This window comes from Octopus sinensis, linkage group LG9 (assembly GCF_006345805.1).
Source record: "Octopus sinensis linkage group LG9, ASM634580v1, whole genome shotgun sequence".
Taxonomy (NCBI): Eukaryota; Metazoa; Mollusca; class Cephalopoda; order Octopoda; family Octopodidae; genus Octopus; species Octopus sinensis.
Genome location: NC_043005.1, coordinates 101,095,143 through 101,115,419, shown reverse-complemented (window position 1 = coordinate 101,115,419; position 20,277 = coordinate 101,095,143). Strand labels below are relative to the sequence as shown.

Genomic DNA, 20,277 nt, shown 5'->3' with positions numbered 1-20,277 from the left:
TTCATTTCAGTTTTAAAAAAGAATTTTTTTTTTTTTTCACTTTTATGGAATTGAATTCATGAAATAGAAAATAGATATATGTCACAAATGTAAGATTATCTATAAATGCGATCAGTTTATGAAAAATAAATACAACATTTATACTAATTAAAATAAGAGATTAAACTGAAGACTCTCTGTGCAAAGAAGAGATTTGAATAATTCTTCAATTTCTTCTTGTGATCTTTAGGTTTAACATGTCAGTAGGTTATCTCCTCTTAGCTGGCTAATTTCAAAATGAAATCACGTGCATTATGCAAACAAAATTTGATACTTTCTTTAATAAAGAACCATTTTAGTTAGGTCAGTTTCTGTACAAAATTCATATTTTTTCTCCTTTTTTTTTTTTTTGGTATTTTGCTGTTTTCCTTTTAAATGACTTTGATTACTGGTACATGTTTATTTTATTTGTTTTTAAATTTTTAAGTCTCCTATTAGTTACCAACTAAACCTTTGCTTTGTATATTTTGCAGGTAGTGATTCTGATATCAGCGAAGAGACATTGGTTGGCAATGTTAATAAGTTGACAGTTGTGCCACAGGGATATTTTGGCAAACCAAAACAAGGTCATTTGACATTTGATGCTTGCTTTGAAAGTGGTAAATATTCAGTTTCCTGTTGCAATTCTTAATATTATTTTTGTTGATCAGTTTCTAATTTGGGGACTGTATTAACATTTATAGATGAAACTGTACCAGTTGATAGAATACTGAAATATTCTTAACTGTGTGTAAAATGAACCTGTGCAAGAATAACATGTTTAAGACAGAAAAAACACCAAACACCTCTCTATTGTGGCAAATTTCAGAGAACAAAATGTTTGAAATTAAAATATGTACCTCTAACATGATACTGGGACTGAACCCGGAACCATGTGGTTGGTAAGCAAGCTATTTACCACACAGCCACTCTTACACACATTTAGTAATAAGGATGCATTGAACAGATAGCTTGAGTATTGCCGCATATTATTTTTGCAGTGTATTTTCCATTTAGAACGGAGGTATTTTGTATAACTTGGCATCCAACATTGTGCAACATCAGGTAACAACATTCAAGTTTGTGTCTCCATAAAGCTCTACTTCTTCAGTTAATATTTTTTAGATGATTTACCAGCAAATATTTAGCAGCATATGGACAATTCAGTGAAAGGATTATAAACACACACACATACATGTATATAATCACATTCCGTGTGTGTTTGTGTGTGTTACTGTGTCTCAAGTAAATTAGTCTTTATTCTCTATGCTATCAGTCACACACTCAATATATTATTTGTAATTATGTTTTGCTGTAAGCTATGATATACATACAAACAGTAGTACTTAAAGTGTTGGGCAGATAAATTGAAGAATCATTGCTTCTTGGTGAATTATTGTTTTGCTAAAAGCTGCTATTTCAGATAGAAAATAAATTAGTAATGATGCGGAGGATAATTACTACTGCTGAACATTGTTACTGGAAATTGTATGATAGGCAGGAAAAAAATTGGACTCCATAGGTGGCACAAAAAACACCTTTATTTTCAGGTAACTGGTTTTAAAACGCATATGAAACACATACACAGGAGGCCTTATAGCATCTTAAAGTGAGACAAAGTGAGAAATTGTCACTTTGGCATTTCTGTTTTTGTCAGTGTGGAATTGACAGGAATTTTTGTGATCACAATTTCTATTCTATATTTTTCATCATTTTGCTAATGGCTTTCCATTCTTGTGTTGGGATCCTTCTAGAATGCAGAACAATACTCCTCAGTATTAGACAACAGATATTGAGAGCCATAAACAATTTACATCCATTTTTTTGTGCTGGCATGCGTTAGAAAAGTTGATATTCATTGTTGTCCACCTCATTTAACTCAAAATTTAAAAAAAACAAAACAACCAGCCAAATTTGTTGTTGGGTATGTTTTACTGTGTGGATTTGGGGTATTTTATTTTGTTTGTAATATTAGAGAAATTGTTCCATTTGGGAGTACTAAAGAGCCATTTCTACCTTGCAAAGTCCATGTCGTGCTTGTACATTCCTGTCTGACATGCTTTTTGTGGTTGAATGCCCCTCCTACCCCTAACCACTTTACAAAGCATTTTGGGGGTTTTAGAGAGATACCATGCATGGAGGACGAAAGATTCTCTTGTATGCTGTATGAGTTATTACCCACTTCTATTTTTTCCCATAATTAAAATACTGGCTGCAGTATCAACGGTATTAAAACCGATTGTAATGGTTTCAACTTCTATCTGCAGTGATATGAAATAAACTCTTACTCTAAAATTAATTTGAAATTATGCCTGTGAGAGATGTGATTTTATGGCTGCGGAAAGTGGACAAAACAGATTTTAAATCTAAATGTCAGATCCCTTAACATAAGAACCTTTCTCCTACTCAATTTTGTTATTGTCATCTTCATCATCATCATCATCATTTCTATGCAGGCTTGGATTAACTTTTGTCTGAGGTCATTGCCAGTGCCGCTGGACTGGCTCCTGTGCAGGTGGCTCATAAAAAAAACACCATTTGAGCATGGCTGTTACCAGTACCACCTGATTCGTAAAAGCACCCACCACACTCTGAGAGTGGTTGGCATTAGGAAGGGCTTGGAACGACAGTGGCTAAGAGATGGTTCCACACTCCTCAAAACTCTGAAAGTCCTGAACCAGGCCCTCACTACCAGATGCAGTTTAACCCTTTTGTTACTGTATTTCTTTCAATTAATTTTAAGTATAACAAAGAATTTAGTAAAATAACTTGGCTATCATTAAGCTGGTGTTAGGAGCATAAATTGTGACTAAGGTTTGGTGGAAGATTTTAATTCAAAACTTATGAAAGCAAGACATTTGTACTACAGAGCCAGAGTTAGTTTCAGCAAGGTTGGTACCAAAAGGGTTAAAGTCATACCCAGGACATACTCTAGATGTAATGATGTGTGAGATAACCAAAACAACTGTGCCCTTTGAATTAAGAGTTTTGCAATATTTGTTCTACTCAAGGAGGTGAGCTGGCAGAAATGTTAGCATGCTGGTATTTCGTCTGTCTTTATGTTATTAGCTCCAGTTCCACTGAGGCTAGCTTTGCCTTTCATCCTTTCGGGGTCAATAAATTAAGAACCAGTTGCATACTGGGGTCGATCTAATCAACTGGCCTCCTCCCCCAAAATTTCGGGCCTTCTGCCTAGAGTAGAAAATAACATTTGTTCTGCTCCGTGGTTGGAGACACTCCCGTGTCACTCTCATTGCCAGGAATACAGTGATGCAACAATTGGTCTTTTGGAAACCAACAATATTGTTACAATTCAAAATAAGGTGGGAAACTGGCAGAATCGTTACCATGGCTCGCAAAATGCTGCTAAGCATTTAGCCCATCTCAGATTCAACCTAGGTTGATTTTACCTTTCATCCTTTCAGAGTTGATAAAATATGTACCAATTGAGCCCCAGGATTGATGTAATTCGCTTAGCCCCTCCCCAAAGATTGCTGGCCTTGTGTGAAAATATTTGAAACCAATAATTAAAATATAAAGTTTTAAAAATAAATAACTGGAAAATTATGTGAATAACAGAGGGACTTTCAGAGTTAGGTTAGTTTCCTCACTTTGTGTAGTTCTTTTATCGAAACAACATGTTAACTGTACCTGCTTACAGCAATTAGGATTCATTAAGTAATTATCATTTTGATTAGACAAAATGTTGACTTGATGTGTTACACCATGTGAATTGGTGTCAAATTGTGGCAGAGGACCAATAAACTTGGGGAAGTGGGGAAGTTGATTACATCGAATCCCCCCCCCCCCCAGTGCCCGACTGATACTTATTTTATTGACTCCAGAAGGATGGAAAGCAAGGTTGGCCTTGGCAGAATTTGAACTGAGAATAAGGTGGTGAGCTGGCAGAAATGTTAGCATGCCAGACAAATACTTAGCAGTATTTCGTCTTTCTTTGCGTTCTGAGTTCAAATTCCATCGAGGTCGACTTTGCCTTTCATCCTTTCGGGGTCGATAAATAAGTAATCGATTTAATCCCTTTGTCTGTCCTTGTTTGTCCCCTCTATGTTTAGCCACTTGTGGACAATAAAGAAATAAGAAATGTTGGACAAAATGTTAGACAAAATGGTATTTCGTCTGTGTTTACGTTCTGAGTTCAAATTCCACCAAGGTCCACTTTGCCTTTCATCCTTTCAGGGTCAATAAATTAAATTCTTGTTGCATACTGGGTTCGATCTAATTGACTGGCCCCCTCCTCCCCACAAAATTTCGGGCCTTGTACCTAGAGTAGAAAAGGAATTTGAACCCATAATATAAAGACGGATGAAATGCTGTTAAGTATTTTGTCTGGCATGCTAACAATTCTGCCAGCTCACTGCCCCCCCCCTATACCATATAAATTACAGGTTCTCAATTACAGATTCAAATTGACTTGTTATGGAAGCATGACGAACAAAATAAGTTAATTAAAATGAAGTCACTTGGCATATTTGTTTTGCAACAGATAAGTGGTTTCTAAGTAAGAACGAAAACAAAAGATAAGTGCAAAAATGGTAAGAGTATGATTAATTACAGGTATCAGATTCATGTACCTGTATGAAGGGCAAGGAGTCTGTCCAGTCCCATCAGCAAACAATGCTCTGCTGATGTTCTTTGGTTCATTCATTTATGTTTCTTGTTTCCCAGAAATAATTACGCTATACTTCATCAACAGAAGTAATTAATCATTTAAGTTCTAACTGTGGACATTATTATAAACACAATTATCATCATTATCCGGCTTCTTCCAAATTCTTCTTTTCTCCTCTTCAATCTTTTCCCTCCTGCTACTACCCTTCTTCCTGCTTTTCTCCTCCTCCTCCTCCACTTCTCTTTCAGATCTTTCTTCTCTGCTACTTCTTCTTAATCATGTCATTCTCCTCCTACTCCTACTATTTTTCATTCCCCAAGCCCTGTCATCACTATTTTTTTTCTCCTACTCCTGTTACCTTTTCTCCTCCTCCTCCTACCATGATTGCTTTTCTCCTATTCCAATCACTGACATTTTTTTCTCTTTTCCCTTCATCTCACTTCATTACCATCCTTACTTCTAATCCTGTTGTCTTTTTGATTGATCCATACTCTGGTCATTGTCACCTTTTATCCTCCTCCTCCTCCACCTCCTCCTCATCCTCCACTTCTTCTTTTTCCACCACCACCTCCTCCTCCCCCCATCAGTGTCTTTCCTCCTACTCAAGTCCTGGTTCTTTCCTCCCACTCACGCCACCGTCCTCCTGCTCCTCTCTCCTTCCTACTGTCTCCAGTAACACAACATCCCATGACAGACAACTTTATATATTTTCTAATCTCTGCCAACCTATTCAATTTAACAATCTCATCTGTAACCAAACAAAAAGGCAAAATACCAGCGTACACATTCTTACCACCAACTTTACAGAGATTCTGCTGAGTAAACGCATTTGAAGATAAATTTGAAATGAATTAGAATTTCAGACATCAAAGACTCTTATCTGTAATAATGGAACATCAGTGCTACAAATATTGGAAATGTATTGTTTCTGGTTGTTGTACAGGGATGAATATTGAATAGTTTGTTAAATTGCAACTGTAAACTACAGCTTTGTATGAAGGTTTCGTGTGCACATGCATAGACTTTCTTTATCTCCCAAACATGCATATTACTGGACAAATATGCACATTTACCAACAAAGCTATATATATATATATATATATATATATATATATATATATATATATATATTATAGATAGATATATATATATATATATGTGTGTGTGTGTGTGTGTGTATATAATCTATATATATTACATTATCTATCACTATATAATATATACATATATATATATATCATACATACACATACACATATATATACATACATATATATATACATATATATACATATATATATATATATATATATACGAGGGACGTTCAATAAGTAATGCCCCTGATCCACTTGCAGTTGTTTGATCTAGCTGAAATTTTGCATGTGCAATTATTTATATCTCTATAGATTAAATAGCAAATTATAGCTCTGAACTAATTGTGGTATCTGATTTACAGGTGTTTGGACTGAGTCAAGTGTGAAATGGAGCCTGTTGAGTGTCGAGCAGTGATCCGGTTTTAGTATTTGAATGGATGCTCACCACGGGAGACTTTTGATGAAATGAAAGTAACTTATGGTGATGATGCCCCATCATATGACCTTGTAAAACGCTGGCATCGTGAATTCAAACATAGTCGGAACTCTGTGGAAACAGCTCCCAGATCTGGTCGCCCCCTTCTGCCGTTGATGAGACGTCTGTCCGTCAAGTTGAGGCTGCCATTTTGGAAGATCGACACATAACTATTCGCCAAATAGCCCATGAGGTCAAGATTAGTACCAGGTCTGTGGAAACTATCATTCATGACCATTTGCATATGCAAAAGGTGTCTGCCAGATGGATTCCCAGGTTGCTCACACCTTTCCAGAAGCAAGAACGCGTCGAGTGCTCGAAGATGAATTTGGAGATGTGCCAAGAAGATGAGTCAAAATTTTTCAAAAGACTGATTACACAGGATGAAATCTGGGTCCATCACTATGATCCAGAGACCAAAGCCCAGTCAATGCAGTGGAAGCACTGTGACTCACCTCCTCCAAAGAAGGCAAGGGTGCAGCCCTCCGCTGGCAAGGTCATGCTCACAGTCTTCTGGGACCAGGACAGAGTAGTGATGACAGATTTCCTGGCAAAGGGTACCACAATTACAGGAGCCTATTATGCTTCACTTCTGAGGAAATTAAGAGAAGCTATCAAAATCAAGAGGGGGCAAGATCAGCAAAGGCATCCTCCTCTTGCAGGACAACGCTCCGGTCCACAACTCGCGTGTCACCAGATCAGAAGCACAGGCGTGCGGCTATGAACTCCTTCCCTATCCCCTTACTCTCCTGACCTTGCACCCTCTGATTTTCACCTCTTCCCAGCCATGAAGTTGTTTTTGAAAGGAAAGCGTTTCCCAGATGATGCAGCCTTGATTTCTGAAGTCACGTCGTGGCTGAAGGACCAAGCTGGGGTCTTCTACAAAAACGGTCTCCAGAGCTGCATCAAACGATGGGAGAAATGCGTAACTCTGGGTGGTTCCTATGTAGAAAAAGACTAATAACTGTGCCAAGTTTTGTTGCTCTACTGCTATGGGAAGTGGGTCAGGGGCATTACTTATTGAACACCCCTCGTATATATATACATATATATATAATATATATATATAACACACACCACATATATATATATATGTATGTATATATATATGTATATATATGTATGTATATATATATATATATATATATGGTATGTATATATATTATGTGTATGTATATATATATGTATGTATATATATGTGTATGTATATATATATATGTATGTATATATATTGTGTATGTATATATATATATGTATAGTATAATATATATATGTATGTATATATATATGTATATGTATATGTATGATATATGTATATATTATGTATATGTATATATGTATGTATATATATATGTATATGTATATATGTATGTATATTATATGTATATATGTTATTATATATATATATGATGTATATATGTATATATGTATGTATATTATATATGTATGTATATATATAATGTATATATATGTATGTATATGTATATATATATGTATATATATATGTATGTATGTATATATATATATGTATGTATATATATGTATGTATATATATATATGGTGTGTGTGTGTATATTAGGGTGCAGTCAAAATGAATATATACTTCAGATATGTTTATCTATTTGTTTAACTAAGTATCAGTCCATTAGCTTACACACACACACACACTCTACCATGTTTTTATATTTTGAATTCATTAGAATTTAGACATCTGATACATGCTAAGTTTTAGATAAGTCTAACATATTTCGGCTATTCTGCTGCAGATAGAATTTTCAAAATGTCTGTTAGGTTCTTTTGGTTCTTAAGATCATAACAGACATCATGGCTGTGGTCATGCTTGACAACACCCCAACTCCCCAACCGAACCAAAAAAATTAAAAAGGCAACAACAACCAAAGTACTGTTGTGGTGTTTATGTCCTTCCCAGAGATGTTTACAAATGAAAATGGTTTTGAACCAAGAACCTATGGAACATTGCATTCCTTTTGCTTCTTATGGGCAGTCAACCATATCAAATAAATCCCCTTGACCTATCCATAAGCCTACTTTCACAACATGCATGTTGCAGCATACTGCACACTTAAAAGTAGATCTGTGCATGGCAATAATCCACATGGCAACAGACATATGCATTTGGAGATGTCTATACCAAGTATGAACATAACATGTCTATATTATATATGAGCATAATATGCTTCTATAACCCCTTCTTTACATATTTATTGACGCACACACACACACACACATAATATTTGAGTCCACAATTGTCTTTCCACACAACACAACTCTCACAAAATTCCCAGATGAATATTTGATTATTTTCACTGATATTTTAAAGTTGAACAGTTAATATTAGTTGTCTCATGTTTGACAGGTGTCTCTCTCTTGTCATCTTCAAAGAGCTTTGCATCTTTTTCCATTTCTCCTCTTTCTTTTCTATTTTCTCTCATCTCCATCTCTTTATATCCGTCTTCTGCATTTCTCCTTCTTTCAATTGGTCATTCCAGTACATTTCAAAACATTATCGATCTTTCAGCAAGAATATTTTTGTCCTATATAAAAATAAAGAAAAAGCAGTCAACAGCCACCTACCCTCCATAAAAATCAATCATAATTTCTGTGTCTTTTGTACGTCATTTCCAAAATATCTACTCCTCTCACTCTTTCTTCATCTCTTGAATATCTTCATCAATGTCTTTTGGCTTTATGGTCATTTATACCAATAATCATTCCTTTTATGATTTTCATGCCATATTCTTCTCATCGCCTAAAGTACAGAAAACTATTTTGATTGAACAGTGAAATCAGGCGTTAGTTCCTGAAATAATATGTAGTCATAAAAAATATTAAAAAATAATCAGATATCTAGTTTCTTAAAGAAATATCAAAAGCATTGTTTCTTCCAAGTCCGTTTTGTCTCTCCTCTCCCCTTCCTTCCTCCATCCCTCATTACCACCTTCTGATTTCTCTTGAAGTATTAATAAATTTCTAATTTAATGAGAATAACTGTTGATATAAAACCTTTCAAAGAATAATTTTTAAAAATGTGATCGTGTGTGCTCATGTGTGTGTGTGTGTGTGAAATTTTTTGTTTGACTTCTGTTAAGTTGAACTTTGCTAAAACTTCTGAAAACTGTGGCACTTTACAACATTAAAGCCAAAATGGTAGCTAAGGTGTCTGTTTCTCTTGGAATTTATAACGTAATTAATAAATCTTTCAGACGTTTGAGAACTTCATTCTTTGCAGTAAATATTTTCATTAGACTCAAGGTCATTTATTTCGTTAGTGATGAAGGTCGTTTACAGACCAGTATATTACTGGTATCTGTTGTCTATAGAAGAAAAACACAAGCATAACTCTGACACAATTTCAATTTAAGACTAAAGTTTAAAATAGAAAATACTGCATTTTCTACCGTTCCTTTGGTTTCATGTTACTTTTCATTAGTAAGTTGTTGATAAAATATTCTTTGATTAACCCTTTTGATACCATATTTCTGTTGAGATGCTGTGTTTCTTTTGATTAGTTTTAAATATAACAAAGAATTTAGTGAAATAACTTAGTTATCATTAAGCTAGTGTTAGGAACATAAAATTGTGACTAAGGTTTGGTGGAAGATTTTAATTCAGAACTTTTGAAAACAAGACATTTGTTCTACAGAGCCAGAGATGGTTTCAGGCAGAGGTGGTATCGAATGGGTTAATAATTAATTGATTAGTTGAATATTTTAACAGAAAAAACAATAATTGATATAGGCGTAGGAGTGGGTGTGTGGTAAGTAGCTTGCTTATGAACCACATGGTTCCCGGTTCAGTCCCACTGTGTGGCACCTTGGTAAGTGTCTTCTACTATAGCCTTGGGCCGACCAAAGCCTTGTGAGTGGATTTGGTAGATGGAAACTAAAAGAAGCCCATCGTATATATGTATATATATATGTTTGCGTGTTTGTCCCCCCAACATCGCTTGACAACTGACGTTGGTGTGTTTACGTCCTCGTAACTAAGCGGTTCGGCAAAAGAGTCCGATAGAATAAGTACTAGGCTTACAAAGAATAAGTCCTGGGGTCGATTTGATTTGACTAAAGGTGGTGCTCCAGCATGGCCACAGTCAAATGACTGAAACAAGTGAAAGAGTGAAAGCATAAAAGGGCCATATTGTTTTTTGTTTGTTTTGTTTATTCACATTGTGAATTACTCATGTTGCATGTTCACCCTAAATTACAGTACTCTGTACTAAAGCAAATTTAGGCTTTCTTTAAGGTTAGCAGTTCAAGTACCATAGCAAATATATATATATATGGGCACCATTCGAGTATGATCATTACCAGCGTCACCTTACTGGCACTTGTACCTGTGCTAGTAGGGTGCCAAGAGCACCATCCAAGCGTGATCGTTGCCAGAGCAGCCTACTGGCTTCCATACCCGTGGCACGTAAAAGGGCACCATTCGAGCATGATCGTTACCAACGTCGCTTCACTGGCACCTGTGCCGGTGGCACATGTAAAAAGATTTGAACGAGGTCATTGCCTGTACTGCCTGACTGGCCATCATGCCGGTGGCACGTACAAAGCACCCTCTAAAATCTCGGAGTGGTTGGCATTAGGAAGGGCATCCAGCTGTAGAAACTCTGCCAGATCAAGATTGGAGCCTGGTGCCGCCATCTGGTTCACCAGCCCTCAGTCAAAATCATCCAACCCATGCTAGCATGGAAAGCGGACGTTAAACGATGATGATGATGATGATATTTGTGTGTCTGTGGAGTGCTCCGCTACTTACACATTAATTTCACGAGCAGGCTGTCTGTTGATCGGATCAACAGGAACCCTCATCGTCATAACCGACAGAGTGCTATGATATATAAATATACATATACATATAAATATATATATGTATATATATATATATATATATATATACAAACACATACACATGTATATATATATTATTCTCTCTCTTACACACACGCAAGCATATTTATATATGTATTCTTTCATTATTTTGACGGCGGCCACACTGGAGCACTGCTTTGAAGGGTTTTAGCCGAACAAATCGCCCCCAGAACTTATTCTTTGCAAGCCTAGTTATTCTATTGGTCTGTTTTGTTAACTGTAATGTTACAGTAGTGATGGGGGCACAAACATAGGCATAAAGACACACACGCACACAGATATACGCATACATACATATACTTATATATAAATAGAAATAGATTTCAAAGAGAAAAGAGATTACACGTGGTATAAATATGCAAAAAGAAAAAAGAGGAAATGTACACTGAATTTAAAAACTAAAGGCTTCTTTAATGTGATGATAAATATATACAGATAGATGAACTGAGGTAGTATTAAGAGGTATAAAGTCATTATTTTGAATTGTTAAAGAGATTCAAAATCATACTGGTATCGTCAAAAGCTGTTCACTGGCTTTCAAAGCTGGTATGACTTTGAATCTCTTCAACAATTCAAAATAATGACTTTTATTCCTCTTAATTCTACATCAGTTCATCAATTAGTATATATTTATCATAAATTTTCATAAAAAAAGCCATTATTGTTTATATCCAATGTACATTTTTTCGTTTTTCTTTTTACTTTGCCCATATATATATATATATTATATATTACATATATTTATATACGACAGGCTTCTTTCAGTTTCCGCCCACCAAATGCACTCACAAGGCTTTGGTAGGCCTGAGGCTATAGTAGAAGACACTTGCCCAAAGTGCCACACAGTGGGACTGAACCTGGAACCATGTGGTTGGGAAGCAAGTTTCTTACCACAGAGACACACCAAATATACATGTATGTATATATCTGTGAGCCTGAGCAGTCAAGATCATTTGATGAGCCTACAAAACTTCAAGTTGTGTGATATATATATATATATATATATATATAAATGTAATATGTGACAATTATTCGGCAGCCATGATAAAACTCCATTGCTTCAGTTATCCTTTTTTTTTTCCCCGATGGACGGATAACTGAAGAGATGGCAGTGTGGATTTCCACCCAGACATCCGAAACTCGGAGTTTTATCATGGCTACCGAATAATTGTCACATATTACATTTACAGATAAATTCCTCTATTTACATAATATCAAGGTCTCTTTCTTTCATTTGTTGTCTTACCATTTCTATCAAAATATATTTCTATATATACTTTATTTAAAAGCAGCATAAATATAACAAAAGCTGTTACTCAGAGTTTCATATTCCCGTTTGTCGAACGGGAACATGAAACTCTGAGTAACAGCTTTTGTTATATTTATGCTGCTTTTAAATAAAGCATATTACTCTACCTCTGGTATTTGAGTACTCTTTTTTCCTCCTTGTTTTACATTTATGTGCTTACTCCAGTATATATATATATATATATATATATATATATATATTATATATATATATCTAATTTATCTAGCTTCTGTGTTCCTAGCACAAATTTCGCCTTAATGTACTGATATATGAAAAATATATGGCTTGTGCTAGAAATACCAGCGATAATAATTATTTTTATTTTATCGCAATTTGACTTGTTTACATATTTCTCGATAAGTTTTGAGCGCTAGACGATATACCAGAAATCCCTAGTTTTGTCGGGACGTTCGGAGTCTGCGCAGTGATCTGATTAGTTAGAGAGAGTAAATCATTAGAAGCACATGCTTCTAGTGAGTTAGGATCTCAGAACAACAGGGCTCTTACCGATGAATTCTCCCTGAGCAAATAAATTATCTTTATTGGTGAAAAGAAAGAAACTGCAGTCTAAGAGGAACCAAGTTAGTAAATGTTTTTATCTTCATTTCACTAAATTTATCTAGCTTCTGTGTTCCTAGCACAAATTTCGCCTTAATGTACTGATATATGAAAAATATATGGCTTGTGCTAGAAATACCAGCGATAATAATTATTTTTATTTTATCGCAATTTGACTTGTTTATATATATATATATATATTATATATATATATATATATATATATATATATATATTATATATATACATATACACATATATATATATAATATATATATATATATATATATACATATATATATATATATATATATATATATATATATATACATACATACATACATACATACATACATACATACATACACTTGCGTCAGAAATTAATTAGCACTTCTCAAATTTCTACATTAAATAGGTTAAATCAATTAACCTATGAGCTGTTCAAAACGTCTTACGCGATGAGAAAACTTAGTATGGTGTGATTTCGGTCCTTGCGAGGCGCTACCTATATCTATTAAACAAAGGAAGATTTGTCTGCATCTGCACTCCAAGTTGTTGTTGCACTGCTATGTCAACATCATAAGGCTGTAGACTGTCAAACCGCTCTGCAAACAAAGTTACGTCATCGTTCTGCGCAACAGTGAACTCGCAACAAAGCAATAGTTCGAGATATGGCCACTAGGTGACAGCACATACCTTGAGTGAAGAGCAAATCAAGGGTGCTAATTAATTTCTGACGGTAGTGTACATACATACCAGTGATAAACTTCAAAAAGTGTGTAAAGTATTGAAAGATCTTTTTATATTCTCCAAACCATCAGCATTCAAGGTCCTCTATTTGCACACAATGAACGAAACATGAAAAGTGTTAATATGACACACACCGTCATTTTGTCAAATATTTTGTTGTATAAAAATTGAGTGTCAATATTATTTTGAAACAGAGTTGGCTGCGTGCATTGCATTCTGTTGCAGTGGGTTATACATGCATTGGTGCTATTACTCTTTTACTCGTTTCAGTCATTTGACTGTGGCCATGCTGGAGCACCGCCTTCAGTTGAGCAAATCCACCCCAGGAATTATTCTTTGTAAGCCTAGTACTTATTCTATCGGTCTCTTTTGCCGAACCGCTAAGTTAGAGGACGTAAACACACCAGCGTCGGTTGTCAAGTGAAGTGTGTGTGTGTGGGGGGGGGGGGTAAACACAGACACACAAAGACACACACATATATATATATATATATACTAGCAGAGATATCCGGCGTTGCCCGGTTACATTCAATTGAAGAATTAGACTTTTCTGTTATATATATATATGGACACACACACACACACACACACACACAACACACACACACACATATATATGTATATTAATATAAATACATGAAAGTACATAAAGTTTGTTAAAAAAAGGGGTCATGTATACACCTCCTGGCTGTTGAGATTATAACACCTCGTTGTAAACAATGTTCCTTGTTTTTCCTTGTGGAGCATATACAAAAAGGTTTCTTTTGCTTCCTACTCTTGAGCAGCCAACATACAGTTGCCCATATAAGAAGCAGGGCTCTTCCAAGAGAAGACCAGCTACAGAGAGGGCTTGACCCTGAGATTTGTTAATGGACATGGCAAAGCTGACACGAAGGGGGAATTGCAGTCTTCTGAATGTAAATGGAATTTCTGCTCCTGATGGAGTAAGAGGAATTCTTGGAATAAAGACGCCATAACCTTTTCCACATCCAGAAAGAATGATCGCCTCGATAACGTGTGACATCATTTTCTTTATCACCAGTTGTGTTCCATTGCAAAGTCTTGGTGGTTCCAGATTGCGGAGTAGCATTATAGGAGTTCCAACTTTAAGTGCTAATATGTGTGGAAGTAGTCGAGGAGGATCCAGTGAATTGAGAAATTCAGGAGGATAGTTCACAACTTCATTTATATCTGGAATTGTATCAACAGATTTGTAAGTGTGTATAGTGCCGGGAAGAGAATGCATTAGCTGTTGATTAATTTTGTTAACAGCGACGTTTTTTGGAGCTAATATTGCTCTTTCACACAGCCAATTGTGATTTTGGTAGTTTTGTGTGAAGTTGGGAAAGACTTTGTTTTTGAGGTCATCTACAGAATTAACAACAGAGGAAAATGACCACACTTCCATTTGTCCTGCAGCATCGAGAGGCATCTTGCCTCCACCAAGTGTCAAAATGTCCTGTGCAAACTTTGTGGACATTTTGTCGCCGTGTAGCTGAGCTCTCATGTTAGTGGTGAGACTGAGGATTGTAACATGATGCTACAGGGTAGAGGACTTTAGGCATGCTTGGACTTCATCGGCTCTGGTGCCTTTTGGAATGACAGGAAGATTTTGCCTGAAATCACCTGACAACAGAAGAGTTACACCTCCCATTGCAGCCTGACAGTCTCGGATGTCTTTCAGGGCTCTATCTAATTCTTCCAAAGCTCCCTTGTGAGCCATAGTGCACTCATCCCAGACAATTAGATGACACATTTTAAGTACTTGTCCCTGATCTGAGCTTTTGTTGATGTTGAATTTCGGATGCTATTAAATTGAGAGGGAGTTTAAAAGTTAAGTGTGCTGTCCTGGCACCAGGTAACAAAGTAGCTGCAATGCCAGAGGAGGCTACAGCTACTGCAATGTCCTGATTCTGCCTAACTTCTGCAAGGAGAAGCTTTGTAATAAATGTTTTTCCTGTCCCTCCAGGAGCATTGAGGAAGAAGATTTGTCCCTTGCGTTGGCGTACACTGTTAAGAATAGTTCTGTAGGCCTGCAGCTGGTCCGGAAGTAATTTAGGCTCATTTTCAACAATGTACTTTGAAAGTGCTTGAGTGTCGTAGGTTGTTTCACGAATGACAGCAGTGGGAAGGCTATTTGACCCTGACCTGAATGCTTGTGGCAGGCCATACGTCGACAATTCATTTCCACCCAGTTTAGCAATTCTGTCTTCAATGTCAATGAGTGTTTTGTTATAGATTTCATTGCTGGTACCCTCCATGTCAGGATAGAGCAGTTGAGCTTGGCACGGAAAGTCTTCAGCCAGGTTGTCTCTATATTTGAGCCATAGAGTGGCCGGATCACACAGTTCGCATGCCTGTAGTAATACTGCAAATAGTGCCCTGAGACTTTTGGGTGATTGTGATAAAGCAGCCTCTTCTAAAGTTGCATCCCATTGTGCACCATCTTCTAACAGACCTTGTCGATAGCAGGCTTCTCTGTATGTTGTGCAGACATGTCCATGAATGGCTTTTAGAGCCTGGAAAGACGTTGGCCCTCTGACCTCATGCAGTAGTAGACGAAGGTAGAAGCACTCTTGTTGAGTGGGATGCACTATACTCGCCCAAGGCAAGTGTGAAACTTAATGCCAGGGTATCTATGAACATTTTGATCTGCTTTCTGTGGGGCCCATTTTTTTCCATTCCAAGTGTACTACGATGGAATCTGTGGATACAGCAAGGTTTGAGCGAATGGATCCACTTGACAAAGCTTGAAGAATGCAGTGAGTGTCCTATCCCTTGGTTCCTCTACCAACAGAGAAGCATTAGCATCGGTGAAGTACACTCTTTGACCATTTTCCAGGTGCACTGCGAGCTGTTGAATGGCGGGGTGTCGTTGGTGAATTGGAAAGCCAAAGATGCACCAGAAATCCTAGTGTGCTACTTATGTACCGTCCCACCTGATAATGCGTCACCTCATCCTGGCAGTATTCTTGTTGAAGTCCAAACATTGCAGCGTCAGAGCCCTTGTTTACATATTTGCAAGCGTACTTGATGGATTTAACGGAGTTGCAAAACGTTGATGTGGGCATTGCAAGTCTTTGACAGGAGTGGGCAGTATGGAACAATCCATCTATTATCAATATTGTGCTGTCTGATAGTTGCTGTGAAACCTCCATCTTCTGGTTTTCTGATGGACACCCATCAGCACCTGTCTGAGTTTCTTGTAGGAACCTCCTTGGAAATCTTTTTGAACATATGCTGTCCTTTAAGCATGGTGTGTTTATGTTGAATCCACGCCCACATGGACCATGTACCATGTTTGCTTTAACTATTTTGTATAGTTCTTTGTCTAAAGCTGGATCACGAAGCTCTGCAGAGATTATCTTGTCGATGTCATTGGAATTGATCTTCGCTGAGAGCCAAAGCAGGATATGAGCATGTGGAAGGCCCCTTTTTTGCCACTCAATTGTGTACATGTCACATTGTATGGGCTCAAAGACTTGTCCTTTTTGTATGAGCTCCATGAGAGAGATTAACTTCAGATGGAAAACTCGGGCGTTGAGATTCCGGTTCGAATGTAAGGCAGGTTTGAAAGTGTTCCCAACAGTTATTAGTTGTAGTGGTAGAGTGTTTATGCCGAATATGTACGTATGCATGTATATATATATGTATGTATGCCTGTATATATGTAAAATATCCACTGAGAAGGCTTTTGTTGGTCTGAGGCTACAGCAGAAGACACATGCCAAGTCACCACACAGTGGGACTGAACCCAGGACCATGTGTTTGGAACGTAGTTTGTTACCACACAGCCACACCTGCCCCTATGTATGTGTGTGTGTGTGCGTATGTGTGTATGGGTAGATATATTATGCATGTATATATGTGTATATATATGTGTACATATTACATGTACATCTATATATATACATCTACACATAAAATACAAAATACAAAGTTATACCTTGATATCGATAGTGATAACAATACTCAAAATCTATAACTGACTGGAATTGTAGGCCCGTCTCTTGCAATTTCGATCAATTGGATCTTGTCCTCCCTCTTGTATAGAAGTGTACGGCTGCAGCGAAATTCATTTTTGGACTTTCTTCTATCAAAGGCATTTTAACAAAAATGCTTCCGTAAAGACGGTGAAAATATTGTCAATTTCCCCAAACAGGGACACAATTTAATTTTTAAACAATAACCTAAACAAATACACACACACACATAATAAGGGTGAAAAATTGAATATTAATTTGATTAATATGAATTGAAAACCAGTGGTGTAGCATGTAAGACCATAGCGGATCTTCTTCTAGCAAAATGGATGACCACTTGTTAATGGTTTATCCCTGTTATATAATACTTTCACTTTAATAGTTTCAGTATTAAAATGAAAGTGTCTGCATTACAAAAGAGAGTTTTTGTTTCACTTTTAACACGTAATACTGAAATAGTGGAGAAGATATGATATTGCTGTGGGGTCGCCCTAGGGAAAAAGTTAAGATATTTTTTGCCAATGACACTCCCCACACCTTAAGTAAAGCATGTGTAAAATTTGAATGAAATTGGTTGTGTAGTTCTCAAGTTTTAGGGAAACACACAGACAGACAGACACACATTCTCAGTTTTATATATATAGAAATACATATATATGACAGGCTTCTTTCAGTTTCCCTCTAGCAAGTCCACTCACAAGGCTTTGGTCGGCCCAAGGCTATAGTAGGAGACGCTTGCCCAAGATGCCATGCAGTAGGACTGAACCCAGAACCATGTGGTTGGTAAGCAAGCTACTTACCACACAGCCATTCCTGCGCCTACTTACTTACTTACCACACATCTGCTAAATGTTCTGTCAATTTCAGACTTTTGTCAAAAAATGTTGTGTCACACAACTAACCGATGTTCAAGAATGGGTTACTTGGTTTGAAGTAAGCTATATTGGTATCCTGGAATTACTGGTGTTAATCTGTCATTGGCAAATACTGTAGCATAGTTGTACTTAATTACAAACTAACTGAAAAAGTCTGTTAAGTTACTACCACAAAACCATTGAACTAATATGTAATTAAAATAGCATATATTTGGAATATTTCAATACCATATTTTAAAGATTCTTGTGTAACTTGCAGTTTTATCTATTTCATTTTGGTTGTGTATTGATGAAGTTTGTCTTGAATGGCGCTAGCTCTAATGATCTTTCTTTGACAGCTTAAATTACTCAAAATAGAGAAGTTTTCACTTAAGGACAAAAACACAACAAAACTTACAAAAGCCATCACCTTCTTCCATTGCGGTAAACTGTTTTCATATTCTGTGACAGAAAAATTAGTTCTATTCAAGATTTTGAATCACAAATTACAGTTATGAAGCAACTTTCTGAAAAATTAATATCAGTGCACTCCGAAACTGTACACTTTTGCACTTTGATAATGGCCAGAACTATTTCAACATTATGTTAGCATGTTGGTTAGGTTTATTTTGTTTCTTTTGAATATTTTTAATTAGAAAGAGGGAGAGAGAGTAAGAAGGAGAGAGAGAGAGAGAGGAAGTGTGTGTGAGAGAGAGTTGTGATCTATTGAATTTCATGAAAATATATCAGCTAATATCTTTTAATATAATTAACTCTCAACTCATTACATCACAATTTTTATCTATCTCTTATATTATCCAGAAGATGATGCTAATAAACTAGAGATGATAAATTATTATGGAAATAATTACCAAATATATATATATATATATATATATATATATATATATAATAAAATGAAAATGAAAATGAAAACTTAGGAAAGAATATTTGCCAAAATGAATATTGATGATGATGGTGATGACAATGATGACGATGATGATGATGATGATGATGATGATGATGATGATGATAATCATAATAATAATGAGGGGAGAGGATGGTGATAATAAGGATAAACTTTTCTGCTGTGTTGAAAAATAAGCAAGAATTCAGTCCACTTAAATTTAAACAGAAGTAAAATTAAACTTTTTGGCCTTTACAGAAGATTTATCTTTTCCTACTTGGCATGAAAAACAAAATCAATCTATTGAATTTATTCTGTTCTTCTTCTTCTTCGTTTTTTTAGAAATATTTCAGAGCATTAATCAGGCAAAAACACAAATAAAACAAAACAAGCTCGATATGGTTGTTCCCTATCGCATCTCCTTTATATAAACACCCATACAGGCACAATATCAATTTTATACACATTATCAGATATACCATCACATGATGCTAATCCATAATTTCCTAACAACTTTATTGTTCTCTAACTTTTACACTTTTCTCAAGATGCTTTTTATTTTAAACTCTTCCATCTCCAGGAAATCTTGGACGTGTTGATTACATAACGGAGTACGAATATGATCTGTTTATCCGACCTGACACTTGCAATCCTCGCTTCCGAGTCTGGTTCAATTTCACCGTGGAAAATGTTTCTGTTGATCAGGTAATTACTACTATCAATCACTAATACTGAACTCAGATGTTGTTCGATATGGAAGTTTAAATTCTCTGCCGTTTTCTTTCTTGCTAATAATGATTCCTACAT

General features: G+C 36.1%; 1 protein-coding gene across 1 annotated transcript in view; it reads left to right on the top strand.

Annotated features, from left to right (window-relative positions):
* Nucleotides 1-236: 236 nt before the first annotated feature.
* Nucleotides 237-20,277, top strand: part of LOC115215496 (cytosolic carboxypeptidase 6-like) — a 538,012-nt gene continuing 517,971 nt past the window's right edge. The window contains exons 1-3 of the mRNA XM_036505684.1: nucleotides 237-242; nucleotides 467-638; nucleotides 20,051-20,175. Coding sequence (XP_036361577.1) covers nucleotides 237-242; nucleotides 467-638; nucleotides 20,051-20,175 — 303 coding nt within the window. The remainder of the gene's footprint in view (nucleotides 243-466; nucleotides 639-20,050; nucleotides 20,176-20,277) is intronic.